Raw genomic sequence first — 13,182 nt, 5'->3', positions numbered from 1 at the left:
GGTAGAGATCCAAGCTAGTATATCCCTGCTGCATAATAGAGAGTCTGTATAAATACAAGAACCTCGTGAGTCGTGAGTCGTGAGTCGTCATCACTGTCGATATCTTGTGATAGTGTGAAGGGTTTAGTACCAAAACAGTTGTATGTTCCTGCTGGATATTATGTGAAATACCGAATTAGACTATTTACCGAATTTGTAATAACATAAGTTACACGACGGGTGCAGAATCTGCTTACCCTTCCGGAGCACCTGAGATCACCCCCGGTTTTTGGTGGGGTTCGTGTTGCTTAGTCTTTAGTTTTCCATGTTGTTTCTTGTGTACTATTATTTGTCTGTTTGTCTTTTTTATATTTTAGCCATGTCGTTGTCAGTTTATTTTCAATCCATGAGTTTGACTGTCCCTCTGGTATCTTTCGCCCCTCTTTTGGCCCGAGACCACAATTAATTCCTCTATCATTTCTTTATAACGTTTTTTCGCATTAAAACAGTTTTGCCTATTCTTTTTGTCTATTTTTGTGTGTGTGTAATGTAAGTCCAAAAAACATCATACAAATTTGGCCAATACACATCCATACCCCTATAGGCAAGTCAAGAGATGATCCGAAAAGTGTAAATATTACCTTTTTGCACCTGGCCTAATCACTCTTTCCTTATTAAAATCAGTTAAAATAAAACATCTAAAAGTTTATTTCAGCTCTCTTCTTTCATTTCCATCCCAGAAAAACTAAGAAATGAATAAGAAAGGGAAAGAAAAAAAAATAAAGACAAAATACACTATAATTAAAGGGAACTATATTCGTGAACAACGAAAAGCGGGGTCATTAATTGTGGTCTTGGGTCTTTTAGTGCGTCTGTATAAAGACTACCGACATCATCACTACTGTCAATATATGGTGATGACGGGAAGGCGTGAGAACCCAAAAAAGCTAATTTATCCCAGTTGCAAAATAGCGCGTCCGTATAAAGACTGGAACCTCGCCAGCCAATATCACTGACGATGTCTTAATGCTTTTCAAGAAATTTTTGTTTATGGCATCAGTTTTGACAATGTTTCTTCGACTAATTCTTAAGAGGTTTGGGAAATTTTACATTTTGACAAATTTATTTTGGACACATGTCTTTTGTTCAAAGCCTACCTGCTAATGTCTAAAAGTAAGACAAAAATGTATGTAAATTAGTATGGTATTGTTTGTGCTGTTGTTTGAATGACGTCTACTAACATAACATTTTATTCACAGTGTTTGGTAGTTACAACTATGTGCATTATCTTAAAATGAAAGTCGCAATATTTTCTTTCCGAATCGATCATTGTCAGTGCCTTTACGATAATATTCAAGGTAATGATCACATTATATTATTTTCGATCTCACTTAACGGTTGGATTATTAATTTAATATTATACATGATTTATATTACAGTTTGAAAAAAATATACAAAATATAGCATGTTTTAGTACACAGGCCAAGTTATAAAACGTTTAGGTAAACGTTTTCGTAAATTGACATTCTTAAGTAATACCTCAAATTATTTTCAGTTTAAAACGACAGAAAAAAATTATTGATAAAATCATTCTCCTTTTACAATATCAATAGCGTAAGAGACATGTCCGCACACAAAACAAATAACATAAAATATGAGCGAAATCCTGTCATAGTATTTAGCGACCATATGCCAAGTAACTTTTGATTCATTTCCGTCGAATAGTGGTTTGTCTATTGTCTTTTCATTTTGAACATTTATCACATGTACCTGGTTTGTATTAGTGGGTCGATGGTACAGTTTAAAGCGAATAACTTTTTGAATCCAGTTTGGTACATCATAATCTTCTGGCTTGTAATAAATCCACCCGCTTACAATAACAGACACAGTTATCATACCACTCATTACCATATTCAAGATTAGCACTATGCAAACAGCGGAGAGTCTTGGTTGCGCAGTTGCTGGAAGAAGTCCTTGCGCAATGGTTAAAAATACAACAATAGAAAGCAGCAGAGTGATTGCGAATCCAACACGTTCCCCAGAATCTTGTGGCAAAAGAAATACTGTTATATTAAGAAGTGCTAATAGAATTACTGGAAATATCAAATTAATGATCAAATATAATGGACGACGCTTTAAATGCATTGTAAATTTTGTGGTTGGAGGCGGACCATCTTCTGATACAACGGAAGTAAATGTCATATCCCATTCACTGTTCTCAACATAATGTATTGTATCTATATTTGAACGGGTTGGTGTGAAATAAATATCACCCATATTGTACCCCCAAGTTATTACATCCAGTGTACATTTCTGTGTGTCGAAGGGAAAATATGTCGTGTCTATATTACATGAGAATTCCAACTGATGGCCAGGCTGCCAAGTGACTATTCCACTGTTATGTATTATAACATATGAATTTGTATTGCCAAACATGCTGAATTCCTTAGCGGTATTGGAATTAATAAGTGGTGGTTTCCAGACTTGGTCTGTTGGTAAAACTACATACTCTGTGTTGTTGAAGCTACTTGGCGTCCATTTCAAGTTGAAGTCGTCCCACTGTAAAGTGAAATACACGGATATTGTAACAGTTCCTTCAACAGCATTTATTTCCTTTAGATTTAGTATATTCATTGAGATGTAGAGGTGTGCTGCTTCCGAATAATCCGATTGAGGTCGCAGATATTTATTGTATCCAGTCGTCAATGTATGATAAAGAGAGCTGATTTCAGAATATGTCGATGCATTTATCTGAAGAACTTGTGGAACTGATAATAAAACTAACAGCCAAGCAATGTCCATTATATCGATAAAAGAGAAAGAAAAAAAACAAATATCTAAACGTTCCAAGTTAAAATAGAATTTGTTACAAACCTTGTCGCTTAGTTATAAACGATATGTTTGTATAATAACGAGTGTATTCGATTAAAAATAATAGTACTATGAAAACAACTTATTATATTTTTCAAGTTAATCGTTCTCATTAAATAACCTAAACTGACGTGGGCATTATCAATATAATATATTAAACAAATGTTTTGTAATCATTTTTAATAAACTTATGATTAAAGATCAAGTAAGTTTACTACAGGAAATTCATTTGAGTATTTAGATAGAGGGACTTGTAAGGCGGTTCAATGTGCTGTCATAAAATGAAAACAATGCTTTCCATTGCGTTGCCTTCAACAGAAACGTTCAAATAAAAAGAATGAAACAAAGGATGTATAACAATAAAAGTAGAATACTGGAGGCTGGAGGAGTTATATAACAAAAAGAATACAAAAAGAATACACCAAAATCCTGCATGTCAAGTTTGCCGACGGAGTATGAACCTTAATTAAAAACGAATGGACAAGAACTGTCATATTCAATGTAGGTAACTGACTCTCCTTAAAAAAATACATTTGTGTCTGTATTTTTATCTGTATTTTATTTTTCATTTACATGTTGTACTGTTTAATCAATCATTCTTAATCAGAACGATAGTTGTATGTGTGAGTGTATGCGAATGGGAGAGAAGGCTTTTTATTTTTACTTTATGTGATTACATGCTTGTTATGAGCCCTATGATTAGAAATAAAATATCTTTATCTTTTATCTTTATCTTTTATATTCCTGACTTGGTACAGGCATTTTCAAATGTAGAAAATGGTGTATTAAACCTGGTTTTATAGCGCTAACCCTCTCACTTTGATGACAGTCTCATCAATTTCCGTTATATTTACTTGTGAACTTTTTTGTCTTTTTGTCATCATTGATTTTTTTGTTAAGGTATTGTTACTGTGTCTTCGACTTATGAGTTTTGAATGTACCCATAGTATCTTCTGCATCTTTTGTCCCCTATAACAAAAACATAATGATAGACAAAGCGGAAAAAATAAAACGATGCCTCTTTTTCCGTTAAAAAGAGGAAACAAGTCATCTTTAACACTCTACGCTAATAATTAAGACAGCCAAAATCTGCGGAGTTCACATTCACTCGTCAAGTAGCATCCAGAGCTTTAGCAGGGGAAAAAATCGACAGTCAAATTAATATAAGGTTAAAAATCATGACTGATGATGAAAATAAACTCATCATAGATACCAGGACTAAATTTTGTACATACGCCAGACGCGCGTTTCACATTGACTACATCATAAAGATAAAAATCATTAATGTACTCATTAATAATGAATTGAATAATTAAGTTAAATAAATATTTGAAAACCTGATATTAATTCATACTAAAATGCTATTATTAGTTTATCAACAGAATTAAATGATTTGTTCCGTAAATTTGCACTGTATTTGTATAACGTCATATAATTTAGACGAAAACAATGTTTAGGTTAAAATCTAAAGGGAGAAATTGTAATAACCGTTATAGTTGTATAAATTGATTAATGCAAAACCAACATTTAATCACGTACAATCGATAGAATGTAAAAAATATCTTATCCTAAACCCTTTAAAGGTCCAAAATTCAACACAGCATATATAAAATCATCAAGTCTTACAAGAACAGGACGTGAAGATTCAATTGTGGCCAAACAAGATAAAATGTTTTGAAAACTTGTCAAATTTTGCAAATATTATAGGGAATGTATCATTCGTTTTTGAAGTGTTTTGTCATTTGATTTTGCCATGTGATTATGGACTTTCCGATTGGATTTTCCTCTGAGTTCAGTTTTTTTGTCATTTTACTTTTTTCAAATAAAAAAAAGCATGAATAAGTTAATCAATGTCTTTATAGCAACATTTTCTTTTTTTTAAACAAAATAAATGTCCTGATTTATATAAGTGATGTTCCAATGAAAAATCACTATAATGGTATAGTCCTGCTTGGACTACTTATTTTTAGATAGATATTAGAAGATGTAGTATGAGTGCCAATGAGACAACTCTCCATCCAAGTCATAATTTTTAAAAGTAAAGCATGAAGTTCAACACGAAGCCTAATCTTCGACCAAACGCAAGCTATAAATTCCCCCCCCCCCCCCCCCCTAAAACAAAGAGTAGTATAAAACCATTCAAACACGAAAACCAACGGTCTAATCTATGCAAAAAACCAAGAAAACAGAAACACTTATATGCCACATCAACAAACGACAACCACTGAACATCAGGTTCCTGACTAAGGACAGGTACAAACAAATGCAGTGGGTTTAAACGTTTTAATAGACGTATATTTAGTAATACATTTATACACCACATTTGACCATATACATGATATATAATAATTTTAAAATTTCATTTGTACTTATGTTGTTAAGTATATATTGGTAATTGTGTTGTTAGAAATTAGGCCGTTGGTTTCCTCAATTGAATTGTTTAATATTTAATATGTCAGGCCTTTTATAGCCGACTATTCGATATGTGTTTTTCTCATTCATGAAGCCGTACGGTTGCCTACATCCAATTGATTTGAACTTCGGTAGATAGTTGTATAATTGGCAGTCATACAAAATCTTTTTTTTTCATATAAACTTGATACACATAATAAATAACACACACACTTGGGGTGAATTCGAACTAGCTAGTATGTATTAAATAAACTCAACATAGATACTAGGATTGAAATTTTTTATTTGCGTCAGACTTGCGTTTCGTCTACAAAAGACTCATCAGTGACGCTCGAATAAAAATATGTTAAAAACAAAATTAAGTACGAAGTTGAAGAGCATTGACGACCAAAAATTTCTAAAAGTTTTGCCAAACACAGCTAAGGTAATCTATTCCTGGGGTAGAAAAGCTTTAGTATTTCAAAAAATCAGTTTTAATAACAGCTAATTTATAATTATGAACATATCAATGATAACTCAAGTCAACACATGAGTGCTCACTACTGGGCTGGTGATACCCTCTGGGAATTAAAACTCCACCAGCAGTGACATCGACCAAGTGGTTGTTAATAAACTCATCATAGATACCAGGATTGAATTTTTTAGCCAGACGCGCGTTTAACCTAAAAAAAACACCTCATCAATGACTCTCAAATCAAGACCAGGTGGTTCACACGATACGTATCTTGTATATATCCAGCTTAAATGTAGCCACCAGATTCATGACGAAATCGGTAATAATGTTAGATGGATGTTAGTTGACCAACTGTACATATTCTTTCTTTTAGGTTTTTTTTTTGTATTAACTAATGAAGGAAGAGTATATTAAAAGTGAATAAAAGATCATTTGAATTAATAAGAACATATATTAATTGAATATGGAGACAAAAGACTTTTTATCAATGAACGAAGACTGATGATAAACAATGTTTACTTAGTTATATATCCTATCATTTACATGTCATGTCATATTCTAAGAGACTGAATCAAATAGCATTGGTAACAACAGTCGAGATAGTAAAATGTTTGTCATTTTGGCATTACCCAAGAACGTGTTTTCCTGTAGTATTCGTGATGCTGGTGTGTGTGAGATATTCCGATAATGAGCATGGTACGGCACACAATTATATGAATAACCGAGATTACTCCTTAAAACAGAATTATTTAGTGTTATACCTGCACCTGAGGTCCTCATTATTCATGTTTTTTTTTCTTGATCTGGAGCGATCATACACAAGAACGAAGGACATTTAATTTTTTACATTATATGTCATTGACAAATCGTATAAATAGTTATCCTTGATTTAAACGGGAAACACTTATACCCTGTTATAATTTGCAATATATCTTTTTTTACCTTAAACGTCCATAGCAAGTGAAATTTTAGAAGGATTTCCAAATATGATTCTTAAAAAAATAATAATTTTAAGTCAGCGTTTACTGTTGTCATTGGCCATTTTAATTCCCCCTATGTTTCTATTGTGGTTACCGTTATTGTACCTTTGACTTTACAAAAATCATAAAAATTCCATTTATCGTCGCAGACATAGCAGATAAGATTGAAAAATGATGAAACAATCAATTTATCAAGACATTTCTTTTTTAAATCAATGTTTTCTGTTGTCAACTGCATTTTGAAATGCATACTGCAAACCTCCGTTCGACAGATGTCGTATGTACAGTATACAAATGGATCGACATAATAGAAAGGTTGACTTTATAAAAGTTTCTGTTTTGCCCAATTTCATCATTTAGAATTAAAAAGTTGTAATTGTTATTGAAAGTTCTATCGAATTTTAAGAGATTTGATACAGAAAAATGTATCAAGATTACGTATTTTGTTTATGAATTTGATATACCGTGCATGACCATGATATAATTCGATAAAAAAAATGAACAATAGAATAACTCAGATACATTCAAAACCGAGGTTATGTCAATTTACCAGAATTATGAAGACTTAATTAAAATACACATACGAGATATCACGTGTTATAATAAATTATATCTCGGTGAGCAATTTAGAACTATCAGAGGTTTTTTTTATAAAAAAACAATCTTTAATAAAGGAGTAGGTTCAGTAAGACCCCATTTTGGCCCCAAAATAAAGCAGTTTTGCAAAATTGTGAAAATGTAATTTTTTAGTTATTTATTGGAAAGTTGAATGTTTCTGTCACACAAATATGGGATGTTTTTGACACTACAATGCACATATATCGGGTACTAACATCATGAAGTCATGCTAAATTACTGAAATAGTCACAATTTTAGCATTTTAGTTAGATTTTAGACAGTTTCCGTCTTAAATGAAAGTGGCCGCATTCGTGTTCATTCATAATATTGAAATGTAAGTTGCATTTGATGATAATACATAACATATATAAAGGTTAAGGATGAACACGGATGCGGCCACTTTCATTTTTGACAAAAACCATCTGAAAAGTGACGATTTTATGCATATTTGATAGATTTTTTATATTTTAGCTTGAATCGGAGGGTTTTTAATGACTTAATCAGTTAAAATCTGTCACATAAACTAATTGAATCAATTGAAATAGACACTTAAGTGTTTAAAAAGTGCCAAAAATCTTTCGTTAGATAAACCTGAAATTTGAGGCCAAAATCGGCCCTTACCGGACCTACTCCTTTGGGTTATCTCGCTTGGAAATGTCAAATATTCTTGAACATGGAAGAAGAATGAAAATTTCTATATTCAAAATATCCTTCCGGTTAAACCTCTCTCGATTAGTAATTGTATAACTTGTCAAACCTTATCCTAAATAATAATGAAATATTTGCACGGATATTGAACTACCTGAACAAAAGACAACAGATATGAAATATTTAAAATCCCAAGTGTACATTAAATAACCTTTCAAACTTTTAATTGTAACTCCTGCATTTACTAGTCAATTCAAATTTATTTTGATCAATATGAATGAGATCGATATACATTGATTGTTTATTTGTAATCTTGGACCCTCTGTAAAGAAGCACTATTTTTTAATTGGCATCGTTTAGTATAATCATGACTGTAGGTCTTCAAATGTATCCTCGGCCCAGTAGTTCAGTACTTCGATGTTTACCAGAAAATACGAATTATTTTTGTGAAATATGTATTGAAAAACGAAAGAAATGGCGTGTCTATATGACTTTTTGGTTTTCTTTGTTACAAATGACGTAGCTTTGTACTTATACATCCCGTCATGATATTAATGTGCCATGGTAAATATTTGTTTACGTATTTTTTAAATAGTGGATAATATAATAGTACAATGTTAACTGCTGTTCCCATTTGTTACCCATTTTTACCTATTATGTCTGTTTGTTTTGTTCATACATCGTTGTCAATATAATGGATCTTTATGCGACTCTCATACAAGTAAGAGGTTAAGCTAGCTATTAAACCCTGTTTAATCCACCATTTTTTACATGATAAAATGCCTGTATATACCATCTTAGGATTATGACAGTTGTTATCTATTCGTTTGATGTGTTTCAGGTTTTGATTTTGCAATTTGGTTTAATAGGGACTTTTCGTTTTGATTTTTTTTTTAAAGTTTAGTATTTTGCGATTTAACTTTTTTGAAACCAAGGAAATGCAGATCTCTGAATTTTTGTCTAAGTTTGGTTATACATGATGTCAGTTTTTGTAATATCAATTCCAAGAAACGCTTGTATTAGATTTTGAATGTCCAAATACTTTGTCCTCGAGAATCAATGAAGAGACATTATTTGTCGAAATACGCATCTCGTGCAGTAAAGCCCTGGTCACAACGAACCCACGACACATATATGCAGCGCCACGACATAAAATTTGGTCAAATCGCGGGTCATCTGTGATCGTCTTACGACATTCGCACGACAGTCGCACGATATTTTGAGCATCGTGGCGCTGTCGTGTGTCGTGGGAGGAAAATTGGACATATACACCTTGTTTGCTCTACGATTTTTTGTCGTGTTACTGTCCTGTGGCTGTCAATTTCAAACATCACTCAATTAATTTGTACGTTTTCCGAGTTTCGTTTCATGTCAATATTTCTTAGTAAAATTTTTAAATTATATAAATATTTATTCATTGATGTTTGTTTGCTTACCGTCTAGTAGCAAAAGCAAATATATACTAAAGGCTCTAAAGAGCCTGTGTCGCTCACCTTGGTCTATGTGAATATTAAACAAAGGAACCAGATGGATTCATGAAAAAAATGTGTTTTGGTGATGGTGATGTGTTTGTACTTACTTACTTTACTGAACATTCTTGCTGCTTACAGATATCTCTATCTATAATGAACTTGGCCCAGTAGTTTCAGTGGAAAATGTTAGTAAAAATTTACAAATTTTATAAAAATGGTTAAAAATTGACTATAAAGGACAATAACTCCTTAGGGGGTCAATTGACCATATCAGTCATTTGACTTATTTGTAAATCTTACTTTGCTGTACATTATTGCTGTTTAAAGTTTATTTCTATCTATAATAATATTCAAGATAATAACCCAAAACAGTAAAATTTCCTTAAAATTACCAATTTAGGGGCAGCAACCCAACAACAGGTTGTCCGATTCATCTGAAAATTTAAGGGCAGATAGATCTTGACCTGATTAACAATTTTACCCAGTCAGATTTCTGTACTAAAAATATGTAGTACTGAAAATTTACTTTTAATATTCAGTACTATTTTGTTACTTTAAAATTATTGTAATATTTAGGTACCTGTTTTTTACAGTACTTAATTTGTACTTGAAATTTAAGTACTTTAGATTTTTGGTTACTACCGTTACATTTTCAGCATTTTGAAAGTTTTTCTTATTTCAAATCTCTTTAAATTATGATTTTCAAACATGGAATATTGTATTATTTTTGTACCAAAATATTTAGTACAAATCAAGTACTGTAAAATACAAGTACCTAAATATTACAATATTTTTAAAGTAAAAAAATAGTACTAAATATTAAAAGTAAATTTCCAGTACTACAAATGTTTAGTACAGAAATAGTACCTATGAAAAAGTAGCTGTGTAAAGGGGTCAACTGACCATTTCGGTCATGTAGACTTATTTGTAAATCTTACTTTGCTGAACATTATTGCTGTTTACAGTTTATCTCTATCTATAATAATATTCAAGATAATAACCCAAAACAGTAAAATTTCCTTAAAATTACCAATTTAGGGGCAGCAACCCAACAACGGGTTGTTCGATTCATCTGAAAATTTCAGGGCAGATAGATCTTGACCTGATAAATAATTTTACCCATGTCAGATTTGCTCTAAATGCTTTGGTTTTTGAGTTATAAGGCAAAAAAATGCATTTTACCCCTATGATCTACTTTTAGCCATGGAGGCCATCTTGGTTGGTTGGCCGGGTCATCGGACACATTTTTAAAACTAGATACACCAAGGATGATTGTGGCCAAGTTTGGTTTAATTTGGCCCAGTATTTTTAGAGGAGAAGGTTTTTGTAAAAGTTAACGACGCCGGACGCCGGACGCCGGACGCCGGACGCCGGACGCAAAGTGATGGAAAAAGCTCACTTGGCACTTTGGGCTAGGTGAGCTAAAAATGAGACAGAATTATCAAAATATTATTTGTTCCACGAAAAATTTAAGTGATATAATTTGTTTTATTGTATTGTAGTTACTGCTATTCAGATTATCATTTATTTTGCGATCAAATTTCAAACCAAACACTTAGTTTCAAACGGTTCCTGTTTTTTGACGAATCGAATGACGTTGTCTATATGACAAATGACTCTATCAAATATCACATACATTCAGATTAAGTTGTCGCTCAGAATTTATTTAAAAGCTCCGTTAAGTTCGAATAGATTTTGCTATCTATAGTAATTGTTTAATGCTACGCAAACACGGGGTCATTAACTTAATTAAATGCATTATACACTTGTATTCTTTTAAATTATTATCAACGTTAACTACTATTGCGAAAGAACTACTTAGATGAACTTTTAAAAGTTGAAGGTAGCACTGGAAAAGCAATTATAATAAATATCAATTGATATACCATGGAGTTCAGTAATAATCGAAAAGCTGGTTGTAAATTTGTAATTCTATGTGTATGTTTTCTTTCTCTTACCGATGCAACATCTTTTGTGGATATGGATTCTTTGTACACAACACTTACCTCAGGACATAACAAGCACTTAAGACCTGAGGTAGATTTAAGCAGTTCTACAGTAATATCTATAGACTTTTATTTACTAAATTTGCAGGATGTTAATGAAGTAGATGGAACAGTTTCTATAACTGGTTATTTTAACATTCAATGGACAGATAATAATATGGCATGGATCCCTGCCGATCACGGTAATGCAGAGTATATTGTTTTACCTGAAAATGTTATTTGGAAACCTCCTCTGATAAACTCAAATAGTGCACAAGAAATGGCAATGTTTGGAATGGATGAATTACCCTTGTATGTGCATTATAATGGACATGTTACATGGCTTCCGGGACAAAATTTGAAGTTCACTTGCAGCTTCGATATAACGTACTTTCCTTTTGATACTCAAAAATGTACTTTGATTATAATAACATGGGGACATGCCGCTCAAGACATTATGTTTAACGCTCTTAATTCAACAATTCAGACATCTTTTTATTCTATAAATAGTGAATGGGAACTAAGTAATACATCTGTTACAGTAGATACCACAGGAACACCAATGACAAATTTCACATTCTACTTCAAAAGACGTCCACTGTACTTAACGATGACTTTAATACTTCCGTGTGTTTTTCTTGTTCTTTTGAACATTGGTGTCTTTCTCCTGCCAACTGACTCTGGAGAAAGGATTGGATTTGCGGTAACTCTTTTATTGGCTGTTGTATTATATCTAACTATAGCACAAGAGCTACTTCCGGCCACCGCTTTACCGAGAATTTCTGCAATTTGTGTATTTCTTATGATTGATTTCATGATGAGTGGTTTAATTGTAGGATCCGTCATCGTGAGCTCTAGATTTTATTTCAAATCGGAAGATGAGCCAATTCCAAATTGGATAAAGAAAATTGTTACATTCCAGCTTTGTTGTCGAGCTAAAAACAGAGTTCATGACGGCCAAAGTACTGGGGTTGGCAGACATGAAGATAAAGATGAAGCTTTATTTAGGAAAGAGAAGGTTGACGATTCGCATAGAAATGAAAAAGAAATTACGTGGCAAGATGTCTCGAAAACATTTGATTGCATTTCCGTTATATCTTATATGATGATGTTTATCGGTTCCAATTTGATGTTTATCATTGATGTTGTACAAGGAACTTCATAATCATTCACAGCTGTTTTCGTCTTTTCACCTAATTTTGTTTATTCGAATAAGGCAGCATATGATTTAGGTAGCTAACAGAAGAGGTATGTGCGCACGACAATCATGCTTGTGTAACCCCATCAAATGTTGTGTCTTTTCCAAGTCGGGCTACAAGGACTGTTTTTTTTATTGTTGTTTGTCTTCTTCGTGCGTATATAGTCGCGAAGGAAAAGTTTGTGATGTTTTTTTGTAATACCCCCAAAAAAATATCTGTTATACTTTATTGATTATTGTGTATAAAATTATTAACGTGAGCATTATCTGGCCTGTTATCTATGTCTTGCGTGAATAGATATTTCTCGTATCACACCGCACGAAGTGTGTTACGAAAAAGTGATACTGTAATTTGCGTTAATCTGATTGGCTTATCAAGTATCATAAGATGTTATTACAACATTTCAATTGGCTATTCGTTATGCCATTGATGCCTTTTAAAATTTACGACGATGTACATTTCGTCCATGGCAACGGACATATTCTATAATATACAAAACACTCACACTTTTCACCGAACAATATTCATGATGTCATTTGTATTACATTTTGAAGCACACAAAAA

The 13,182-nt window shown here is 32.4% G+C and overlaps 2 protein-coding genes across 2 annotated transcripts; one reads left to right on the top strand and one right to left on the bottom strand.

Annotated features, from left to right (window-relative positions):
• Positions 1 to 1,460: 1,460 nt before the first annotated feature.
• Positions 1,461 to 2,794, bottom strand: LOC139510697 (acetylcholine receptor subunit alpha-like). Its single transcript, XM_071297236.1, has one exon. The coding sequence runs from the start codon at positions 2,779 to 2,781 to the stop codon at positions 1,567 to 1,569; it is 1,215 nt and encodes a 404-aa protein (XP_071153337.1). The 5' UTR covers positions 2,782 to 2,794; the 3' UTR covers positions 1,461 to 1,566.
• Positions 2,795 to 11,258: 8,464 nt separating this feature from the next.
• LOC139513145 (acetylcholine receptor subunit alpha-1-A-like) lies at positions 11,259 to 12,877 on the top strand. The gene has a single exon (XM_071301406.1). The coding sequence runs from the start codon at positions 11,322 to 11,324 to the stop codon at positions 12,582 to 12,584; it is 1,263 nt and encodes a 420-aa protein (XP_071157507.1). The 5' UTR covers positions 11,259 to 11,321; the 3' UTR covers positions 12,585 to 12,877.
• The last annotated feature ends 305 nt before the right edge of the window (positions 12,878 to 13,182 follow it).

Source organism: Mytilus edulis, chromosome 2 (genome assembly GCF_963676685.1).
Source record: "Mytilus edulis chromosome 2, xbMytEdul2.2, whole genome shotgun sequence".
Lineage (NCBI taxonomy): Eukaryota > Metazoa > Mollusca > Bivalvia > Mytilida > Mytilidae > Mytilus > Mytilus edulis.
This window is presented reverse-complemented; position numbering and strand designations above follow the sequence as displayed.